The sequence below is a fragment of the Papaver somniferum genome, unplaced genomic scaffold (assembly GCF_003573695.1).
Source record: "Papaver somniferum cultivar HN1 unplaced genomic scaffold, ASM357369v1 unplaced-scaffold_84, whole genome shotgun sequence".
Classification (NCBI taxonomy): Eukaryota; Viridiplantae; Streptophyta; class Magnoliopsida; order Ranunculales; family Papaveraceae; genus Papaver; species Papaver somniferum.
Genome location: NW_020651415.1, coordinates 111,707 through 135,130, shown reverse-complemented (window position 1 = coordinate 135,130; position 23,424 = coordinate 111,707). Strand labels below are relative to the sequence as shown.

The following is a 23,424-nucleotide window of genomic DNA, read 5'->3' as shown; positions in this document are numbered from 1 at the left end:
ATTTTTGCAGGGAGATAAAGGCATATTTATTTCCATAATAAATATGTAGATGACTATTGAAGAGGTTTAATCTGGATTCTTGCACTCCTATAGAGACACTTGTGAATCTAGAGTGAAGTGGGATTATATTAGTAATGATGAGTTGGTGAATCAAACTCATTATCGCCATCTAGTTAGGGGATTGCGTTACCAAACAACGAACTAGGAAGGATATCACATTTGGTTTGATTAGACGATTCATGGAAGCACCTATTCAAGCTCATCTACAAGCTGCAAAAAGGATCCTTTGTTTATCAAAGGTACACAAGTTGATGGTATTTTTTATGCGTCGTATAATAAGTCTAAACTTGTTGGTTATATGGAAAGTGATTGAGATGGTGATATATGGATCGTAAGAATACTTCTGGTTACTTATTTCTTATGGGTTCTAGTAAAATTTCCTTTTCCATCAAAGAAGAAAAAAGTTGTAGCTCTTTTCACTGCCGAAGCAAAATACGTAGCAGCAGGTGCTACTGCTTGTCAAAATGTTTGGTTTCGTCGTTTGTTGGAAACCTTTGATAGAAATAAAGAACATGTTCTAGGAGTGCCCTGAATTTTCACTTGGGTGTCTTTATAGTATTCAGTTATGACAACTGTAAATGAGTTGTTTTTTGTCCGTACAAGTTACTTACCTGTAACTCAATTCCGTTCATTTGGCATCCGTTAAAGTCGTCTTGTGACTGTTTACTATTAATACCGTGTACTCTCTTTTGTAGTGTCTAACAAAAGATTCTTTTCTTTGTTTCAATAATTCATCATGGTATCAGAGCCTTAAGTGCCTTATTTCCAATTCTTTTGCTTCTGCCAGTAAATCTGAAATTTCTTTTGTTCTTCATCTTCACCTGCAAGTTTTCTTGATTTTCTTTTACTGATACTATCATGGAATCTAACATTTCAAAGCTTCTTCTCAACACAATTTCTCATATAGTTGCTTTAAAACTCCAGGATGATAATTTCTTAACTTGGAAAGCTTTACTACTGCCTTACTTTAAAAATTTCAATGTTCTAAGATTCATCGATGGATCTTATCCATGTCCTCTAAATTTGTGTATGCTGATCGAAATGCTGATCCTGAAGAAACAATCAACCCTGAGTACATTCATTGGAATGAAGAAGATCAAACATTGATTCTCCGGATTCAATCAACAATCTCAGAGAGTGTGATTTCTTATGTTACAGGACCAACTACATCTTTTGATCTATGAAAGTCGGTTGAGGAAAGATTTGCAGCAGTTTCCTCAATTCATGTTCTTCAACTCAGGATGAAATTATCTTCTCTTAAAAAAGGTAACTCATTTATCATCAATTATTTGAATGAAATAAAGAAGATATCAGATTCTCTTTCTGCTGCTGGATCTAAAATTGGTGATAGTGAAATGAAAGTTTATGTTCTTAATGGTCTTCATCCTATATTTGATTCTTTATCTACTTCAATTAGAGTTAGAATCCACATGTTACCATTGGTGAACTTCATAATCTTTTGATGAGTGAAGAAATCATCTTAAAAGAAAGATATAAGGCAATTATTCATCGTGATGAATCTAAAGCATTTATTGCTTATAGACCACACAAACCATCTTATCCACAAATATTTACTCATCCTCAAGTCTTGTATCATCCGATAGTGGATACAATTAATATTGTAACATCATTGATGACTACAACAAATATTGATTTTTTATTGATTTTGCTACTCAAGTACAAAACTACTTTAACTTGAAGATTAAGATAATTAGAACTGATGGTAGGGGGAATTTATAGCTACACATATTTCTTCTTTACACTGGATTTCTACATCAATATAGTTTTCTTCATCCCAGAAAAAAATGGTGTTGCTGAATCAAAACACAAACATCTAGTTCGAGTTGGCAGAACATTATTACTTCAAGCAAACTTAGATTATTTTTTTTGGTTTGATGCTTTTCAAATAACTAATTACCTTATAAACATATTACCAACTGCAAGCTTGTCATTTATTTCTCCATGTGAGGTACACTATGGATCTTCACCCAATTATCCTAATTCGAGAGTATTTGTTTTTTTTTATCCATGATTACAAACTTATGTTCAAAATAAGCTTGCACCAAGAAGTAAGTTATGCATTTTTCTTGGATATTCTCAATCTCATAAGGGATAAAAATGCTTTGATCCTCAAACAAGAAGAGTTTATTTGTCTAGACATATTCAATTTGATAAAGCTGATTTTCCTGCTCTTGTGTGCAAAATTTTTAATGTGTCTAACACTACCTCAGAGAAATTATACTTTCACAAAGCATCAGTGAGTTCATAAACTACAACTACTTCACCAATTCATTCTGATAATTTAGCTTATGTAGTACCAGCTAAGATACCATTACCATCCTCACTCAATTTATCTCATGTGGCTGATACTTTTGCATCAGACTCAACTGTCACTACTTTAACTTCATCAGACTCAAATGTCACTACTTTAACTTCAACACACAACATGGAAACTAGATTCAAGAATGGTATTTACTATCCCAAGGTATATTTTGCAACAAAATATCCTTTACAAGTTTCCTTTCTGACAAATAATACTCCCCCAGTTACTCCCAGGCTATTAATAATACAAAATGGATACCTTGTTTAAAAATTAAATATACTGCTCTCAAAGATGTAGGTACATGGTCTTTAGCACCACCTCATCCATCTCAAAATGTAGAGGGTTGCAAATGCGTCTTCAAAGTCAAGTATAAACCTGATTTCTCAATTGAAATATAGAAAGCTAGACTTATAAATAAAGGGTATCATCAACAAGAAAGACTTGATTATACAGATACATTCAGTCCAGTAGCAAAGCCTACTACCATCAGGTTAGTTCTTTCTTTAGTTGTTCCCATGATTGGTCTGTTAAAAAATTGGACATCAATAATGCCTTTCTACATGGTGATCTTAAAGAAACAATTTCCATGACTCAACCACCATATTTTTAATGTAAAGATCATCTTGATTATGTTTGTCATTTTCATAAATCAATCTATGGTCTCAAACAGGCACCAAGGCCCTGGAATGGGTAATTAATGGATACTTTTCTTTCCATGGGCTTTACTAATTCTCTAGTAGATACTTCTTTATTCATTCACAAGTCAGACTCTCACATTACTATAATTTTTATTTATGTTGATGACATTTTGATTACTATATCTTCTTCTAATTTTTGTGATCAAGTGATATCTTTTTTGGCACTAAATTTCCTGTTAAATATCTGGGTCAAATACATTACTTCTTGGGTATGGCAATCAAAAGGAATAACTTGATTATGCATTTATATCAGTCTAAGTATGTACTTGATCTTTTTAAAAATGCAAACACGATGGTAATTAAACCTTGTTATGTACCAACAATTGTTAACAGTAAATCTAGTGCTACTGATGGAGAGTTATTGTTAGATCCTACATAATATAGATCTACTGTGGGTACTTTAAAGTATGTCACTTGGACAAGACCAGAAATTAGTTACTCAGTTAACCAAGTTTACCAACACATAAGTCATCTAACCACTGCTCATCTCACTGCTGCAAAAAGAATTGTCAGATATCTTAAAGGAACTACTGATTTTGGTATTGTTCTTTAAAAATGCTTACAAGCTTTATCATCTTAATCTGTTTCAGACTGTGCAGGTAATCCAAATGATAAAAGGTCAACTAGTGGTTACCGTATCTTTTTTGGCACCAATCGAATCTATTGGTCTTCCAAGAAACAACCTATAATAGCTAGAAGATCTACTGAGGCAGAATACATATATTTGGGTCATACTGCTTCTGAGGTTCTTTGGGTATGTCAGTTATCGAAATATTTGAGAGATTTGTTTTACACTTATCCTTCCCTTGGTTTTGACAATAAGGTTCCTAGCCTTAGCTTCTAATCTTGTTCTTCATAGCCGGATGAAACATGTTGTTATAGACTTCCATTTTATTAGAGAACTCCTTTGGTCCAAGATTTTACAGGTGTTTTATATCTCCACAGACCAACAAGTTGGTGATTTTTCACCAAAGGATTGACAACCTCTAGGTATGATTTTCTGAGGACCAAACTGAGTGTTCTTGATCATTCACAACTTAGTTTGAGAGGGGATGATAGAAATAAAGAACCTGTTCTAGGAGTTCCCTGAATTTATACTTGAGTGTATATATAGTATTCAATTATGACAACTGTAAATGAGTTTTTTTGTGTCCGTACAAGTTACTTACCTGTAACTCAATTTCGTTTTGTTGGTGTGTGTCATATTCGTCTTGTGACTGTTGACTATTAATACCTTGTACTCTCTTTTGTAGTGTGTGATAAAAAATTATTATTTTCTTTAAATAATTCATCAACCTTGAATGTCAATCAAGTATCAGGATATAAGATTTATTACGACAACAATTCAACGATTGCTTTAACCAAAAATCCAGTGTTTCATGGAAGGGCTAAGCATATTTATATTAGGTTTCATCATCTTTGCGATGTTTCCATGCATGATGAAGTTACTCTTGAGTGTTGTAATTCAAAAGAGAAGCTTGCAGATATATCCATCGGTTGCAATTTTATTTTACAAGCTCAAGCAGTTGTTAGGTGTTTGCAGTTGTGAGTAGTTATGTGTTTGAGTTTAAGGGAGGATGTTGGAGTTTGAACTTTAAACTCAAACACGTTTTTAATTTTTCGTTGAGTAAATATTTTCATGTATCCTTTGATTACTTTTTATTGAATAGGAAGTTCCAAAAATTTAGGAGATCGTTTCACTCTCTACTACATAGTTACTGACTAGTTTTAGCTTGTATAAATAGGATTCATGTTGGTTCATTGTGAACTCATATATAGAGATTAAGTGAATACAATTCTTTGTATTGTTGTCTAATCTTTTATTGCTTTCTTTCGCTAGTTGTCTTTTAGATATTGCAGGTGCTAATATCATATGGAAACTTATTAGAGACGTACAATATATTTTTGTATCTCTTCCGATGTTTATAACTTTTTATCCAAATCATTTTATTCCCTCAAAACTAAAAGAAGATTTTATAACATAAAATAATAATCTTGGCATGCAAATAGGTCAATGTTGCAGGTTCTCTGGGAATCTATAATGTTACGGATTTGAGGTTTAAATGTTTCAATATACATGCATGTGTATCGTCCTGTGGTAGGTGCAATGCTATTTGTGGCCTATCAACTACTTCAACATGTTTATATAATTCGATTGATGGAGGCGTCTGTCAATGTTTCCCACAACTTGGAATGCAAGTACAAGGAGGAGCGCACGAATCTCATAACCACAACATCCACAGAAAAAGCAGCAACGGTTTTTCGTTCCTTTCCTTTTCCATTTCCTTGTATTTGAGTTTCATATTAAACATGTTTTTTATCAAGCTAGTTGGTTTCATCATCCATAAATTGTTGTTTACGCAAATAAAATAGCATTGACACCTCTGTGTGGCGGGCTGAAACTTCCTCTAGCTTCCACAACTCACCATGGTCGCCAAATCCATGCAAATATGTTGTTATTCTAACACAAAACGGAAACGCGAATAAGGAAATTTGATAATAAAGTAGGAGAATTCTTGAGAAATCTCAATTTTGATTGATATAATATTATTTTGATACATATGACTTATCTCCTATTTAAATAACTCTAAGACTCAAACTTGGAAAATAATAAATCCCTAAAATAAACAATGTTTTAGAATTAAATAACTTCTTAGAAGAAATACATTCTAAAAATAAGAAATACCTAATCTTACATCTCATGGATGTCCTACATCAGGCCCGCCATCTTTAAAAAAAATCTTCTGGAATTGACAAAGTACTTCAAAACTTGTATTACATCATGCCCACCATCTTGAAAAAAAGTCATCTTCGAGTTCACGAAATATTGTAAACGACCCGTCCAACAAACAATATATTAGAGTAGGTAAATGAACGTAATGTATAACACCATATAATAAATCGTTGAGCACAAAAGTTGATGTTGATATAGATAATTATCTCACAGTATTTTTGACCAAGAAAAATATTCTTACATAGTGGTCGATCTTCAAGAACAGGGACACTAAACTACTCACAAGAAGATAATAATGACTCATGTTTTGATTTTGGCGAAACTTCTTCAACACTATCCGAACGAATAATTTGTCGATTATAAGCGGCATGACAACTTGGATTTTCTTCTTCATCACAAGATTGAGGAGCATCATTGTGACTCTCCGTATATGCGGTCCGACTAGATAACATTGATTTATTTAATTCTAGTTTATGTTGAATCGCTGCTTGAAACGTGACTTGAGATTCCTCAATTTGATCCATTATAAGCTTTGCTTTTGCGAGATGTTGAATACTTTTGTTTTGTGATCCCGCGAATTTACTTTGGAACTCTACAAGAGAACACGTCATATCTTCAAAATTAGAATGCTTATCCTGTCCTTTACCGATAATGAGTAAGCACCGACTATAAGGATGGTTTTGGTAACGGACGTGTAATATATAAATATGGGTGGAGTTTGGGATAAGAATACAGTTGGACTTTGCAGTGGGATATGGATTTAATGGGCTGTTGGGGTTATTATGGACTATTGAGCTTATAACAGTGGTGAGAAAGTATATGCTCGTGACTAAGCAGACGTGAAAAGAGGACGTTGGTAATGGACGTGATTGGAGATGGGGACGTAAAAAAACTATTAATGACGTCTTTTTTCTTTTTCTGAAATCAAAGGATAGTTGATAGGTGTTTTCGGACGAAGAGATGCAAACTCAATAAGTGAAGATGATGAAAGTGTAGAGAAATTTTAGATGAAAAGAGTAAGAGGATCGGAAGCCGATGCTCTAGATGGCACTTAACGCAAAACGGAAGCGTGAATAAGGAATTTGATAGTAAAAGTAGATGTATAGTTAAGAAATCTCAATATTGATTGATAATAACATTGTTTTGATACATAAGACTTGTCTTATATTTAAATAATTTTATGACTCAAACTTGTAAAATAAGAAATCCCTAAAATAAATAATGTTTTAGAATTAAATAAGTTCTTTAAATAAAAAAATGCTAAAAATAACAAATACCTAATTTAAATTAATTAAAAATAATAAAAAATACTAATCCTAAATCTAACGGATGTCCTGCAAGATATTCCATATAATATTTGGTATCATTTCCATTTTAGTCTATCTATAACTTCGTAGAAAAATGTGTCAAAAATCTTCGTTGCCAACTTCGACACCATTCCACTAATACCACTTTTTTTTCTTTTTTTTTTGATCGGCTAATATCACTCTAATAGTATTAATTTCTCCTATCTGTTACAACTTTGTAAAATTGGTCTTCATAATATAAATCTTGTAATACTTGGTTAAAGCAGAAACAACAAAATAAAAACAATACAAGGAGGAGAAGAGCAATAAACTTACGTGGGTGAATTGAGATGAATAGTTTCTTTATTCACAGACATATAATTCCTTGGTATAGGTTTTCAGCATTGAACAATTCAATACATTAGATGTCTTTTACAAAACTTTGATGGTCACTAAAAACGACGCAAATGACGTAGGCTATGCTGTGTTAGGCGCTAGGAGACCAGGCGCCAAGCCCTTTTCCTAGTCTACAATGCCCGTGGAAAAATTAGAAAAAGAAAAGTTGTGCACATCCTTGCGCCTAGGTCGCTTTATTGCCTAGGAGGTTGGGCGCCCCTTGGGCCACTCGTGCGCCTAGGACTCCTTTCCCAACATATGGGTAGCACTAGTGTCTTTTAGTAGGTACTAAATACTCCCAAAAGGACTTTCTAATCTGTTTTCTATCCCTTTCTATGTGCCTGTCCGTCCATCCTTCTCAACAAGATGGCTATTTATAAATGTTTAAAAGAGTACTTGACTGTCGGTAACACGAGTGACACATGTAGATTAGAACAATGTTACTATATGTCCATGAACCAGTCAGTTTTTAAACTGCGGGACAGTTGGCAACAGTCACAGTTTTGTTACAATATAGACTGTTCGAAGAAATATTTAAAAATAGAATTTCGATATAGGGCCTTAACTGGGTACCAAAGTCCCGTGCGAATGCTAAAGTACAAATAGCTGAGAAACAAACAAATACTAGTTGGCATTCCCACTTAAAAAAACAAAGCAAACACTACTTGGCATTCCCACATAAAAACAAACAAAGCAAACACTAGTTGGCATTCCCACTTAAAAAAACAAAGCAAACACTTGTGGCATTCCCACCTAAAAACAAACAAAGCAAACACTAGTTGGAATTCCCACTTTACATAACTGCCAATGCCACTGCCAGTCTGCCACAGAGTAGGAACAACCTTATTCAACAACGTAACAGATATGCGACTTCACACAACTTAAAACCAAATGAACAAACAAACAAGCTTTATTAAAGAGCATGCTGGGCGCTCTCGTACCTGTAGTTGTAGGCATTGCGGCCCTTAAATATGCCATCATTCTTGTAGTATACTTTTACTGTTCCATTTGTTAAGACGTCACGCTGAGTGTACGAAAAGGGTATGTCGCATGAAGCCCGTGTCGCCATCAGACTCACCTTCACGCTACTCATAGGAGGCACAGTAACTGTATACTCAGACCCCATTTCAAGTTCATCTTCATTTCTTTCTCCCCATTCATACGAACTTTTAAACTCGTAGGATGTCTCAACCTTGCCCTCCGCTATTTCTGGGACACCTACGCTTAAACTCACCTTGACACCCAGTGTGAACGATACGCTTGCTGTCCATTCCCTAGTATACCTTTCTGTATGTTTGAGATTCAATTTAACCGTGTCGGAACCTTCTCCCTTTTTGTTCCTAGCCTCTTCATTCGCAAGCAATAACATGCTCGTCGTAAATCCTTGCATCAGTAAGGTCATAAATGACGTTGTCGATAGTTCTTGATAAAACAGGCTCCTCAATGACAATGGGGGCATACGCGTCGACATAGGTAAGAGAGTGGCGAGGCAGTTGGTCTTGCTATTCGCCGTTCGTCTTGCACAGAAAGTATTGTTTGCCAAACTTCGCAGAGCAATAGTTTTGTGTCAAGTTTGGTAGGTATAAATACAGTGTTGATGTGGTGGTCCATCGTGGGATTCTCATATGCCCATACCCACGACGATTATTGTCAAGCTTCCAATATTGCCATATTGGACACTTTCAGGCAGAGCCTCCGTCACGACTTGGAAACACCTCATATTCAAAATCTGGAGAATTAGCGACTTCATAATTATAATCCATAACCCGTCTGAAAAGGCCTTGAGGTGCATTCCATTGTCGCCCTTGATTCTGATAATGTCGGGAAACATCACGATTGATTGCCAGTCAATGATGGTAAACAGATCGCGCTGGTCAGTGAGTTGCGAGTTGCTAATTAAATTTAAGCAACCATTGGTCTGGTTGGTGCCCATAAAGAAGGAAACATAGTAGCTGGTGTGGACATGGAGGAGCCGGACGATCTTGTTGCTGTTGGAATTCAAGTAAACCGGCTGGAAGAGCGTGCAAGACTGGCTAGATCGATTCTCGTCAGGTTTGACGGACGTGGCAGTGATCCATCCGTTGGGGCCCCCCATGTTTGCCCAGAAGCGGTCATTTAGTTTGGATCGGATGTGTACCAGTCCATTTTCAGTGGTAGCTGGCACTACCTCAAATCTGGTCTCAAGCCCGAAACTGTAATCTCCATCAAATCGGAGGGAATCAGCTGCGGTTGGATTAACCTTTTCTAAGTGCAGGTATCTGTGGTTGAAGTTGGATTGGATTATGATAAACTTGGGAAGTCGTTGTGCCATGGCAGATGGATGGATAGATAGGGGCTTTGTTTCCAAGATAAATATAGATTTCTTTCTTGTTTGCTTTCTTTGTTGTTTTTGTTTTTCTTTCTCAAGGATGCTACCTCCTTAAATATCATGTTCCGGTTGATCCTTACTGTTTGTTTATTGAATCAACTATAATGACTCATTAAGAAGAAGATCCAGGAATCCTGCCTGACTTAACGACTGATATTCAATTACTCTGTACATTTTTTTTGAAGCATTTATATACTCTGTACTTGCTATTCAAAATTAGGATTAACTAGATTATGTGTGAATTCTTCTACAAAAAATATATCATATATAACTAGTTGGAACCTGTACGGCGTCTTGAGACTGAAGAAACATTAGACTGGTGATGTATAATGTCCTCAAGCGCCCACTTGTTTTGTTTTATTTTATGCTTATCAGAGGGAAGGTTAAATTTGTGTATAACTTGGCTGCAATTAATTTTGTTGTCTGGAATTAATTTTTGTTAATTTGTTAAGTTGTCTAATCCAACCTAGACAAGTAGTGAATGAAATGAATAACAAATCTTGATTGGAAGGATCGAAGATGAAAGTGATGATGATACATGCAATCACTATGTATACAGACAGAAGACAAAGCCGTACAACATACAGGTCGGCACCGACGAACTAACGTGCGCAATAGAAGCAAGGGAAACAGAGCTATTGTTGTCACAGCCTAGCACTACACCAGATCTAGGTTTTTGTAACAATAGGTTTCCTAACTGATTATTCTTTTTGTAACTCAAATTGATTATAAAACGTTACAAAATTGATCAATAGTTACCATAATTACGATATTAACTCGCGGAAACTAAATAACTATTTCAAAGTGTGAGATCATTTACATACATATCTAACGGACTTTGCTCTGAGTTTAAATTTTAAAGACCGAAAACTTGAACGGGAAACTTACTCAGCATTGATCAATCTTCCCAAATGGATCTTGGTGCAGCGGTAGATAACAATCCAGATAGAGCATAGCAGTAGTTTCTTATCCAAAGTGCATGGGTCTCTCTAGCAGCTCCTACAAGTACCAGAATAGGTGGAATTTATATCCGATAATAAATAAATTTGTACTCACTTGTTGTCTATCTAGACTAGTTTATTTATTATCCATTCATTTATGTACTGTCCATTGCCCACTTGGTGTCAAACCCTTTACTCTTCTAGCAGCATTGGCAAGGGAGAGACTGAAGCAAGGACCGGTCAAATGAGGAGCACAAAAAATAAATGAAGAATGTGGTTGATATCCATTTAAGGGATTTTGTTTCTCATATCATGCAGATTGAAATCTACTACCGGGTGAGGAATATGAAAAAAAAGTTAGTTGGGACGATGCTACAGTCCTTCAGCCATATATAAGCGAAGTTGGAGGAATGAACCATGGTGGATGTGTTAAGATTAAGTGTTTCCTTTGACATCTTTGACATATAGGGTTACTTGTTGTTATTTCCAATGTATGGTATTACTTCTCATGTTGATGTAGTTATACCGCTCTTATTGATAAATTCATGATGTTGGTCCTTGAACTCTAGTTGTTTAGTTATCCAGTGTTCCACTTGTAGTTGTTTTCATTTAAATAATTTTTTTTGTTTGTTGAGCATCAAACCTTGGTTCTCGATAGGGCGGTGGCAACATGAGTTTGGGATGTTTAATACTTTTTTGAATTTTTTTACTTTCACAAGTTGCTCAAGTTGTTCCAAAAGTGTGGTAAACTAGCCAGCTTAAGATCTGAAAGTGGAGGCAGCTTGTTCGAGTTGTCTCCAAAGATGGAACCAACTTGATGTAGTTGTTTTCAAGTCTGGAGCCAACCAGGTCAAGTTGCTTTCCAAGTGCGATAGCAACTAGCACAAGTTGTTCCCAAATCTGGAGCCAACTAGCTCAAGTTGTTTCGAAGTGCGAAAGAAACTTACACAAGTTTCCCCCACTGGAGCCAACTATATCAAGTTTCTTCTAAGTGTGAGAGCAACTAGCACAAATTATCCACAAATATGGATACCACCTAGATCAATATGCTTCAAGCTGCTTCCAAGTATGAGACCAATCTGGAGCCAACAAGAGGAAATTGGTATATTAAATTTTACTTCCACAAGTAGTGCCAACTTGTATAAGTTTAATCCCAAAGCAGAATCAACTTTCTTTTATAAGTGAAACCAAGTTCTTTGAGGTCAAAAAAATTCATAAATCGTTTGCGTTAATGCTCGTCATTGATCGAGAAAAAAAAGTACAAATCGGGTATTGCTCAAGAACGTTAAAGTTTTTCAAAACTTTCTTTAAAAACCACCAGATCTGAGTTTTAGAAGAGAAAATTAGAGAGATAGAAAGGTAATTCATCCTTTTAGGAGTGATTGGTGATATAGCTTCATTTGTTTTCATTTATGTTGCTCTTTGTTTGTTTCCATGGTCTTGATGCTGCTTTAACACCTATTTTGATTTTGTGAACTACAGGTGACGTTTGTTAGTAGAGAATATAATATTTTCTCCCAAGACTTTCATATTTTTAGTATCCGTTGTGTTCTGAAGATGAAAGTCTTCCGTTGAAACTTCCATTTTTATCCCTGAATTTTATAATATAGAAATATGTACAAAATAGCTAATCGTCACTTGAAATTTCTTCTTAAACGAGCTAGATAAAACATAGCGCTGATCCTTTACTCGTTTAATACTCCTACTTCTAGCGCCAAAATGTAGTTGCACAAAATCCCACAAACGATAACCCTAATAATTTCTAGATCTAAACATATTTTACAATCAAAATGAAGAAAAAAGTGCTAAATGTAAATGAGACACAAATATTTTTACATGGTTCGATCCATAATGGGACCTATATCCATGGTTCTTCACTATGATATATTTGTTGTCACATAAGACTCCATTAATAAGTTTTTGTGGAGCTCTAGATCTTAATGATGGAGGAAGAAGATGATAGTATGCTTCTCTTTTATTATGTGCGTATCATATTTCTCTCCTTATCCCTTTTTTTATATACTAGGGTAATGCAGTAGAAATTCCAATTATAACTTTTGCTTATAAATTAAGCTAATTTAGGCATGGTAGTATATATGCGATCTTATATTGCTAAGTTGCCTCCGTTATTGTTGTGGCGCCACAAAACCGCCATGATATCATCGCACATCTCAATAGTGACGTAGTGGAAATATATCTTCTCCCTTGATATTACCTTCTTCTCTCGTAGCCTCAATTCCTAAGAAATAATGCAAATCACCCAATTGCTTCATTGCAAACACAAAACTCAAATATTTCACAAGATGATCAAGCAAAGAAATTGAATTACCAGTACGTATAATGCCATCTACATGTAATAATAACACCATCATATCTGAATGAATCACATATACAAACATTGAAAATATGAACGGTTTTTGAAATTAAAGTTGAGCTGAACTTTTGAAACCAAGCCCTTGGTGCTTGTTTTAAACCATACAAACTTTTCTTAAAATGACAAACTTTCTTTGGGATTCTGAGCTTACAAATCCTGGTGGCTGCTTCATATGGACATTTTCTATTAAGTCACCATGCAAAAAAGAATTTGAAACATCTAATTGCCTAATAGGCCAATTTCTAGTAACAACTATGCATAGAACTACTTTTATTGTAGTAGATTTGACCACTGGGCTAAAAGTTTTTCCATAATCAATACCATATTTCTTATTATATCCTTGAGAAACTAGTCTTGAATTCAATTTATCCAGAGTCCCATATGACTTCAGTTTAACTCTCTACACCCATTTACAACCTAATACTCATATGAGGCTCAGGATCAACTAACTCCCAAGTCCCATTATTCTGTAATGCAGTATTTTCATCATTCATAAAAGCCAGCCATAGGGGATCTTTCATAGCCATTTTGAAACTTTTTAGCTCAAAAGGAGTATTAATAATAAAAGTAAGAGCAGAAGAAACGGGATGCTTAATTGAATTATTTAAAACATGATCATGAAAAGATTTTGTTTAGTAATACCTCTCTGGGATCTTGTGACAACAGTTGAAGAAGGAAAAGTTTGAATAGATGATGTATCCTCTATAACAGGAGTAACAAAGGTAGAAGTCGAAAAACAAAACTCATTTTCTGAGAAAATCACATGTATGGATATATAAATCCTCTTATTTACAGGATTATAACACTTATAACCCTTACGTAAGGTGCTATATCCAACAAAAACACATTTAACAGATTTGGGAGACAATTTATCAACTCTGGAATTCCCTAAGAAAAGATAACATATACACCCAAAGACTCTAAAAAGGAATAATCAGGTAACTTATTGTAAATAACTTGAAAAGGAAATTTATCATGAGGAATAGGAGTGAGAGTTCTATTAATAAGATAAGTGGCTTCCAAAAAAGCATCATACCATTATTCTTTTGGACAATATGCATTAAAAAGAAATGTATTACCCATTTCAGTAATGTGTCTATGCTTTCTTTCAGCGAGACCATTTTGCTCTGGTGTTTTAGGAAAAGGAATTCTTAAAAGAATACCAGAACTGTCTATAAAAGTTTTAAAAACACCTTTTACTAGATCCATAACACCATCTGTTTGTAAAGCAAGAATTTTAGTATGAAATAAGTTTTTAGTTAAACTTTTAAAATGTTAAAAACGTTGTAAAGCTTATGTTTTAACTTGAATTGGATAAATCCAATGAAATCTACTGAAATCATCAATAAAAACAATATAATATCTATGTCCTTCTATGGAAGGAACAGGAAAACGACCCCACTCATCACAATGAATTAGTGCAAGTGGAGATGTTGCATGAGAAGGAGAAATATGAAATGAAAGTCTCTTACTTTTTTTCCAGTTTACAGGGATGAAACAGAGTATGAGAATTGATAGACTTAGCTATAATATTTTTGTCATTGTGTAACAGTTGAACAATTTTTGAAGAAGGATGACCTAACCTATTATGTCGAATATCAGAAGAAGCAACAAGAGATGAAAAAGAAAATTGTAGCTCAATAGAAGTAATAGGATACAAGTTATTTATCATTTTACCAAGCGCAAGAAAAATATGATCATGTAAGCTTCTTATTTCATACCCATAAGGATCAAAAATGATATATCATGAATTTTCTTTTGTAAATCTATCCACTGACAATAAATTGTTCTTCATATCTGGAACATGTAAGATATTATCTAACCTAAAACTGTTTTTTGGTGCAACAAGATTTGCACTACTAGTAAAGGAAATAGATAAGGTTTTACCATTGCCAAGCATAAAATTATCCTTGCCCTTGTAGTTAAAAGTATTGTGGAGGAAAGACTTGTCTCTAGTTATGTGAGTAGAAGCACCACTATCATAAATCCACACTGTATTGGATGAAGAAGGATCATCATTAAAAGCAGCATCATTGATATTTAAACTTGTGAAAGCATGTTGTGAAGTACCATCAGAATGATCTGAATTTGTCAAACGACCCACTTGAGCATCAGAAGTGACAAAATTGGCTTGAGGTCTCTGGCCAGTTGAAGTACCAGTTGGAGGATTATATCTAAAGAAACATCTTGTTGCAAGATGCGCATTCTTCTTACAAATATGACAGAATAATTTTGAATAATCAATATAAGACCTTCTGTCATTAGTTGAACTAGACCCATTTTGATAATTACCAGTTGAATTATTAGAAGTAGATCCATGTTGATATTTACTGTTTTTTTAATTCTCATTACTGAAATTCCTATGATTTCCACCACATCTTTTGTTATAATTGGAACCAATAGAACCATTTCTTGCATAAAAGTTGTTGAATTTTGATCATTAAATATATTTGCACTTTGAGATTATCTCTCAGCTAAAAAAATTTCATGAGAAATTAACTTTGGTTTCACTTATCCAAAAGTATATGGTGTCTCTCTACTCTGTGAAAATATGAAAAAAATTTCATATTCACTGCCTAATCCATTCATAACAAACATCAACAAATCTGTATCACTGACCTTCTCTCCAATAGAACTAATGAATCTTCTATAGTTTTAACTTTCTGAAGATACTAAACAATATACATATTACCCTTTTTAATACCATTTAATTGATTCCTTAAAATATTCTTCCTAGCAATAAATTGAGTTCTAAAATTCAAATCAAAAAATTCCAAATATCTTTTGCAGTTGATAAACCAAGAACATCACCATTAAAAGTAGATGTGAAAGTAGCCTTAAGACAGGTAGAAACAAATTTATCTAATATTCTCCAAGAAACCCACTCCGAAATAACAATCTCAACATCATGAATTATAACTTTTTGTGGTGGTTCAACAACATCACCATTAACATATCTATATAGATCACAAGAAAACAAAACACCCTCAAATTGATCTTTCCAAAGTAGTTGTATAAATTGTTCATAAAATTGTTTAAGCTTTTGAGAAAGCCCTATGAATCATTACCTATCTGATACCATGATAATTGTTATTAAGTAATCAAGAAGAAGACTCATGTACAGAGAATAATAAGAAGAAGAAGGTGTTATTATTATTACAAAAAAAACAAGAAAATATAATCTTTTCAGACACATTTATAGTCATTGTCTGAATATAAGACTAAATCAGTGACATTTGACCTTTATGACTTATTGATTATGTCAATACAAACTGACCAAAGCCTAAAACTCTATCATTCCTTATTAAATATGATGGACAAAAAAACATCCACGGTTAGCTCAGGTGTTATAAAAATCAGTTTGTCAAGCCATTAACAGACATCAGCTACTTTCTGTCCCACAAGTTAGTGGGAAATTGAGATAAAAAAAAAAAAGGAAAGGAGAGTCAGATTCTTCTTACTCGGGTTAATGGGTCTAAATTTGGTTAAGGCGAGGTCTGGACTGGAGAGTTAGGTCACAAGAGAGGATAGTCAAATCAATCATCCTTGAGATTCCAAAGCATAATGATTTCTCCTCTTATGGATTCGTTAAGAAATGCCCCCATTTATATGGTTTTACCGAATCTTGGTAGGTCCAGTATAAACATTTTTTTGTTTTTACAATGGATTACAATAACCCGAGTAAAAAGAAATTGCTACTTTAATGAGAATATGCCCACCTCGAAACTCAGCTAACACTGAAAGTGTTTTGTGTAAGTGAAAGAATAGATTCGTGAGAATGTTTTGAAGTTAAACACATGATTGGATTTCAGATCTCTTAGTTAGATTTGCAGTAAAATTATATTGAGATTGTGAGTTAGATTTGTGTACTAGATCTACTAGTAGTTTGAACATGTGAAATAGTGGTGTTTCAGATTCAAACTATATTTTTGTAGTTGTATCAGTGTCTCACTACACCAAATCAAGGATTTGCTCATAGGAAAAAAGTGTTACCAAAAAATAGAAGCTAATTTCCCTAAGTAAAATAAAAGGTTACCTATATGCAGTTATACAATGTGTGAGAATTTTGGCTAACTCTTTGAATCCATTAGGGAAATTAAGTTGGCTAACACTTTGATTTCATTACAATATTTATGCTAACTATATGAAATTTTACACTTCATATTTACTTTGTAATGAACATATTGTGTTATAACCATTGCTAACCCGTTCTATTACTATTAAGATGACCACTAAACAGATGACATGTGTCTTTTGGTTCCACAATTTTGCTAACACTACTTCTGTTAGAAAATTTGTTACCTCTGATATGTAACAAATGAAACTTTTCCGGTAGTCGGACCTGACATTTTCGATCACCAGATCTGCCATTTCCCGGCAGTCGGACCTGTCATTTCTGATCACCAGACCTGCCATTCCCGGTGTCACCAGGACTGACAGTTACCGTTCACCGGACCTGAAAGTTTCCGGTATTCAAAAAATTGCTCTTTAATCTACATGTCATCCATAAAAAATTGAAATCACAAAAGTAAAAGGATTGAACCCAGGATATATATAATATACATTATGAAATCATATCCATTACATACAAGTAGCACAGACAGACTTCATATAAAAGTAACTATGCAAAACATCACAAAAAGTATAAGTCAAGAAGTTTCCCAAAAAGTGTGCTCCTCAAAACAAAAAGGAGGATGTATCCACTGCACAAAAAGTAGTAACTCAAGAAATTTTCAATCACAACTAGACTCCATACGCCTCCACTGCACAAAAAGTAGTAACTCAAGAAGTTTTCATTCACAACCAGACTCCACAAACTCCATACGCGACAGATGCCAAACTACCCATTCTTTTACAACAAACTGTTTCAAAAAATAGTGATCATCACCTTGAGGACTGTCAGGTACAGGACAGTTACCATCCTCGATCATCTCAAGACAGACCTTCCTCTCATCTGGATACAAGAAGACTCCATGACATCACTCTCCTTCTGTGCCATACACAACATGACGCGTGGCAACAATTTCCCTTTTTTTGTTGTAAAGAAGCACCAACTGATTGCCATTGGGATCTTCAATACCAACAGTACTTGTGTTTCTGTTGCGACCGGGAAATTCAATATTGTTGTGGCCAGCAGAATGTTGGTTTTGCTGCTGCTTTGCCATAACTTGTATCACAACCTAACAAACAAAACAATTAGTTATTTTTGTGTCCATCTCCAACAGATAAGAGATAAGAAATTAATGTAAATAAAGTTGTATGAGTAACTTTAGATGACTGGTATGAACATAAACAGGTATTGGATAATGAAAAATAGACAACTAAACAAGACTCATCATTATCAGGTACGAACATAAACATGTATTGGATAATGAAAAGCTACAAAAATGCATCCATAACAACTCAAAAAAGAAAAGCTCTTTACAAGGCAGTAAATCCCCTAAATAAGAAATCATCCCCTTTTAAAGTTTAAGTATGTGCAAAAGTATAAGAGACGACTCCAACTTACATATAGATTTTTTATAATGCTTCAAAATAAATCTAATTTTGGTGTCATGGATCTATCAATCTAGCAGAAAGTCAAGCCCGCTTGGAAATAGAGGCCACAAAAAAAAAACAAAAAAAATTATGCTTGTCATTTGGGAATAATAACTAAAGTTTAGTGTAAACATTCACTCTTGCATTTATATCAAAATGATATCCCAAGGAAAGAAAAAAAAAAGGGACGTCACAGTGCTATATGTATCTTCAAATGAATCCACGAGAATATAAATTTTGAAATGTGTAGTGTTTGATATGTACCAAGCAAAAGTTATCATGCGTAAAGATATAGTTCCAACTAACTAATGAACATATCCTAGTTGACTTATATATTATGGGCATTAAGATGTAAAAAATAAAAACATAACTTGTTAATGAAAGCTCACATTGGTAATCAGTTCAGTATGCTTTTGCAGTAGGGCCTCTTCTATATGGTCGATCCTTGGTGCATTATTGGTTGGGGTTGTTTTTGCTGCCATGACTGCGGTTGCGATACTGGCGTATAAGGCTTGATTTTTCGATAGAAAAGGAGAATATCCCAGCAAACCAGTTCTTATGTTTTTCCTTAACACCAGCTTTGCTTTCATTTTCAACAAAAATTCTCCAAAAATCAACGTCATAATTACTAGGACATGCATCTAACTTCTCTTGCATAGTGACTTTTCCTAGGAGAGGACCAGTTCTTAAATCATATTTAAATTTCCTGAACTTTTGTGGAAGAGTCCGAAAAACACATGGTTTTGCCAAATGATTTGGCACATTGAATTCGAATTCTTGATGAAATAAACAACTTTAAAATTAGCAAATCAAGAGGATTCAAGAAGCTATTCAATAATAAAAGTAACTCTAAATAACCAGAATAGAAGAAAAATTGTTTAGATTACATACCGTTAACTTAAGCCACACATCATCTTTGTAGTTATCTGGAACCTTCGTCCAACTAACGTATTTCACCAGACAATATGTTCGGACAAGTTTGCCAGCCCGAGTAGCTAATTTGTCTGCATTGTCACAGAAAAGTAGCCCATACTCATTTATGTTTACCATCAACTTTGGCTTAGCAATAACATTAGCTTGAGTAGTTGAAGAAGTATAAGCAGATTCACTACTTTGAGATGAAGAAACGTTTGTATCTGTAGACGCTTCAACGGTTTCCATCTTCATAGATACAAAAGAAAACTATAACAACCACATACTTATTGACTGTAAGGTTGTTTCCTTTGCAGAAAAATATGTCAAATACTTGTTGTAATACTCAGAAACCCAAATAAAAACTGAGGCAAGTATTGTACATACGGACAATAGGGTAAAATTCAATTCTCAAACTCTATGCATCATACAATGGTTATCAGCGTATGAAAAATGAAATAAATCATATATATTCTACCTCTGTCCATTTAAGATGTATACAGTAGACAGAACCTTGATGTCAAAATACAGAACGCTAAAAAACACACAAGTAAATGAAACTGAAGCAAATAACTTCAAAGTTAACCATAGAAGGATAGACAATCACTCTAACCAAGGTCAGAAAGTATAAAACCCATTTCAAAAACAAAAAAACAACCCCTAAACACATAATAAACCCATGGATCATTGGAGTTACCAAAAAAAATTTAGTAGGAAACTCAGTGTTAGAAAAAACCTGGATTTGTGGTGTAGTGCACCGCAGTCTTACCATGTTCATTACCTTCCCCTGTAACCAAATCTCGATTCTTATCTTGATTCCAGGCCTAAAAATCCAAACCCAATTCTTTGATTCTTCATCTAAAAAACATTCACAACTAAAATGAAACAATACCCTTTTTTTCTTCATCAATTAATATTCGATTTACTTATCGATTTCATTCAATTCAAAAGTCAAATTCAAAACCCTAACTGCTTCTCTCTGTTCATCGCGAATCCATAACTATCCCTAGTAGTTCTCTTACATGGTTCACAACAGCACCATCACTTCAGCATGTACATACCCACATCGATTGATTCTCTCAAACCGAATCTCAATCTCATCTCTCAAACCCTTGAAAGTCATCACATCTGACAGAGAATGGAGTAGAAAAGTGGAGGAAATGGAAGAAATGAATTTCTTCATCTCTTTATGTCTTCCTCTTTATATCCCAATTTCTTAGAATCTGATAGATTTATTGGAGTTCTGAAATCCGATAGATTTAATGGAGTTCTTTCCATATGAGAGATAGGTTTTCTTCTGTTTTAGAGAGACGGAAGATAAGAGATGAAAGGAAAGCGAGAGTGAAGGGAAGTGAGAAGAAAAAAACTTTCATTTATGTAAAATAATTTGGACGGTGTGAAATTGGATGATGAAAGATTTGATTTAAGAGTGACATACGGATTGTGAAAACATTCTGACGGCTGAATTGTATTTAATATGCTCATGCGGATTGAGAAGCATGTGTGTTTCTCTTTGTGCTAATACGAACTCATGTATTCGGTTTCATTAGTAACCTTAGAGATGAAATAAATTCCAAAAAAAATATTAATAAATTTAGGACATTGTTATCGACATTCTGATACAAAAAAATCCAAAAAATATATAAGAATGAATCGGGAAAATGAAAAATGAATTCGATAATTGGTGTGTTTCTTTGTGCTTTCTCTTTGTTCTTCCGGTTTGAATTTCGATTAGTCACATAGGTCATGAAGTGATTTCGACCAGTTATACATGTCATGAAGTAGCTTTAGCTAACATAATACATCATCGAAAATGAAAAATATGAAGCTCAGTGTCGACTCCAACTTCAAATGTGGTATAACGGCAAAAAAAAAATGAATCATGAAGCTGTGGGTGGGTTTTGACATCAAACTTAGCATGATACATCATCGAAATCGATAAATATGGATCTCAGTATCAATTCGAACTTCAAATGTAGTATAACGACAATCAATCTATGAACCACGAAGTTCTGGGAGGGTTCTGACTTCAAACTTAGCATGATAGATCATCAAAATCGATAAATATGAATCTCAGTGTCGATCCGAACTCCAAAACAACAAACAAACTATTAACCAAGAAGCTTCGAAGGGTTCTCACTTCAAACTTAGCATGATACATCGTCAAACTCGATAAATATGAAGCTCAATGTCGATTCGAACTCCAAATGTGGTATAACGACGTTCAAACTATGAACCAAGAAGCTCCGAGAGGGTTCTGACCTCAAACTTAGCAGGATACATTATCAAAATCGATAAATATGAAGCTCAGTGTCGATTCAAACTTCAAATGTGGTATAGTGGCATATAAACTATGAACCAAGAATCTCCGGGAGGGTTCAAACTTCAAACTTAGCATGATACATCATCGAAATATTTTCCGAAATCTTAAACAAACCCTTTTCTGGCGACTTTGAGAAAGAAAGTGGCTTTAATATTGAAACCGTGTCGGGAGTGGACTACTATAAGTTTGAAACTTCGTAAGAATGATGATTCCAACCCTTTACAGGTAAGATTCCATCGGAATATTCTCTGAAACCTTAAACAAACCTTTTCTGGCGACTTTGAGAGAAAAAGTGACTCCGAGCTCGAAACCTGGACGGGAGTGGCCTACCATTCACCGTTCCATATGAACCTTCACGCGCAATTTCACACATTTAAATAATTTGCGTTACAAAAAGAGAATTGATGATAAATGCAAATGAGTGAACCTGGCGTGAATCGAACACGCATTTTCTACCTTGAAGTCAGACGTGCTACCATTGCACCACGGATTCATTAGTATTCACACATGCATCGTGATTAATCGTCGATTTAACATACGAAAGAAATACCTTTGCAGTGGTGGTGGTTTGTGGTTGCGATAATTCTTCTTTCACGAGAGAAGTATACCCCTGTTCCGCCTCAAGAAAAGCTCCAGTTATCTCAGATGTCATACCATGAGCTTCCTATGAAAAAGATTCTGATAAAGATTCTCAGTTAGTGGAAGAGATTATTTAGGATAATATAACATATATTGGTATGTTTAGAGCTTCGGTGAAGATTTCGATTTAGTGGAAGAGGTTATTAAGGAAAATATGAACAATATCGGTAGATTTATAGTTCTAGTGAAGATTCTGACTTAGTGGAAGAGGTCATTAAGGGTAATATGAGAAACATTTGTAGGTTTAGAGCCAGGCAAAGATTCCGACTTAGTAGAAGAGGTCATTAAATGATAATATGAACAATGTTCTTGACCTATATCGAACTAACGATTACTCGAAAAAACCTAAACGCCGATTTTCCAAAAAAGAATTCATAATACACAAAATTCTAACATTAAAAATTGGACACTCGGTATAAGATGTTTTTTACCCGCGATGAACTAAAAACTGTCCCAGAAAATCCTCTTCCTCAATTTAGTAAATGTTTTTTTCATTCCAGACCAATTTTTTTGTTGCTGATACAATTATCGACGTTTGACTTGGCAGACATTCCGAAGAATGTGATCAGGGAGTCGATTTAAATTCTAATTGGAAGTTTAGATTTTGTACTTGTGAAATTTAACGAACAAAAATCGAGTTTCTGAAAAGGAATTTATGATGAAAAAAGACTGACATTAGATTGAATACTCGTATAAAGATAGTAATTTTGACTTACAACGAATCGAAGATTATATTGATAAATAATAAAGGCTAGATTGTTCAACATTATGAGTTTCGTGAATGAACTGATCGAGATTTCGAGTTTTGAAAATGAACTGATCGAGATTATGA

At 34.3% G+C, this 23,424-nt stretch overlaps 2 protein-coding genes across 2 annotated transcripts; both read right to left on the bottom strand.

The window, feature by feature from the left end:
• Nucleotides 1–8,290: 8,290 nt before the first annotated feature.
• Nucleotides 8,291–8,968, bottom strand: LOC113345871 (aerolysin-like protein). The gene is made up of 2 exons (XM_026589528.1): nucleotides 8,439–8,968; nucleotides 8,291–8,318 (listed from the first exon to the last, which is right to left on the bottom strand). The coding sequence occupies exons 1-2, from the start codon at nucleotides 8,966–8,968 to the stop codon at nucleotides 8,291–8,293; spliced, it is 558 nt and encodes a 185-aa protein (XP_026445313.1).
• A 150-nt stretch (nucleotides 8,969–9,118) lies between these two features.
• LOC113345870 lies at nucleotides 9,119–9,808 on the bottom strand. The gene has a single exon (XM_026589527.1). It carries the CDS (start codon nucleotides 9,806–9,808, stop codon nucleotides 9,119–9,121), a length of 690 nt encoding a protein of 229 aa, XP_026445312.1.
• Between the last annotated feature and the right edge of the window lie 13,616 nt (nucleotides 9,809–23,424).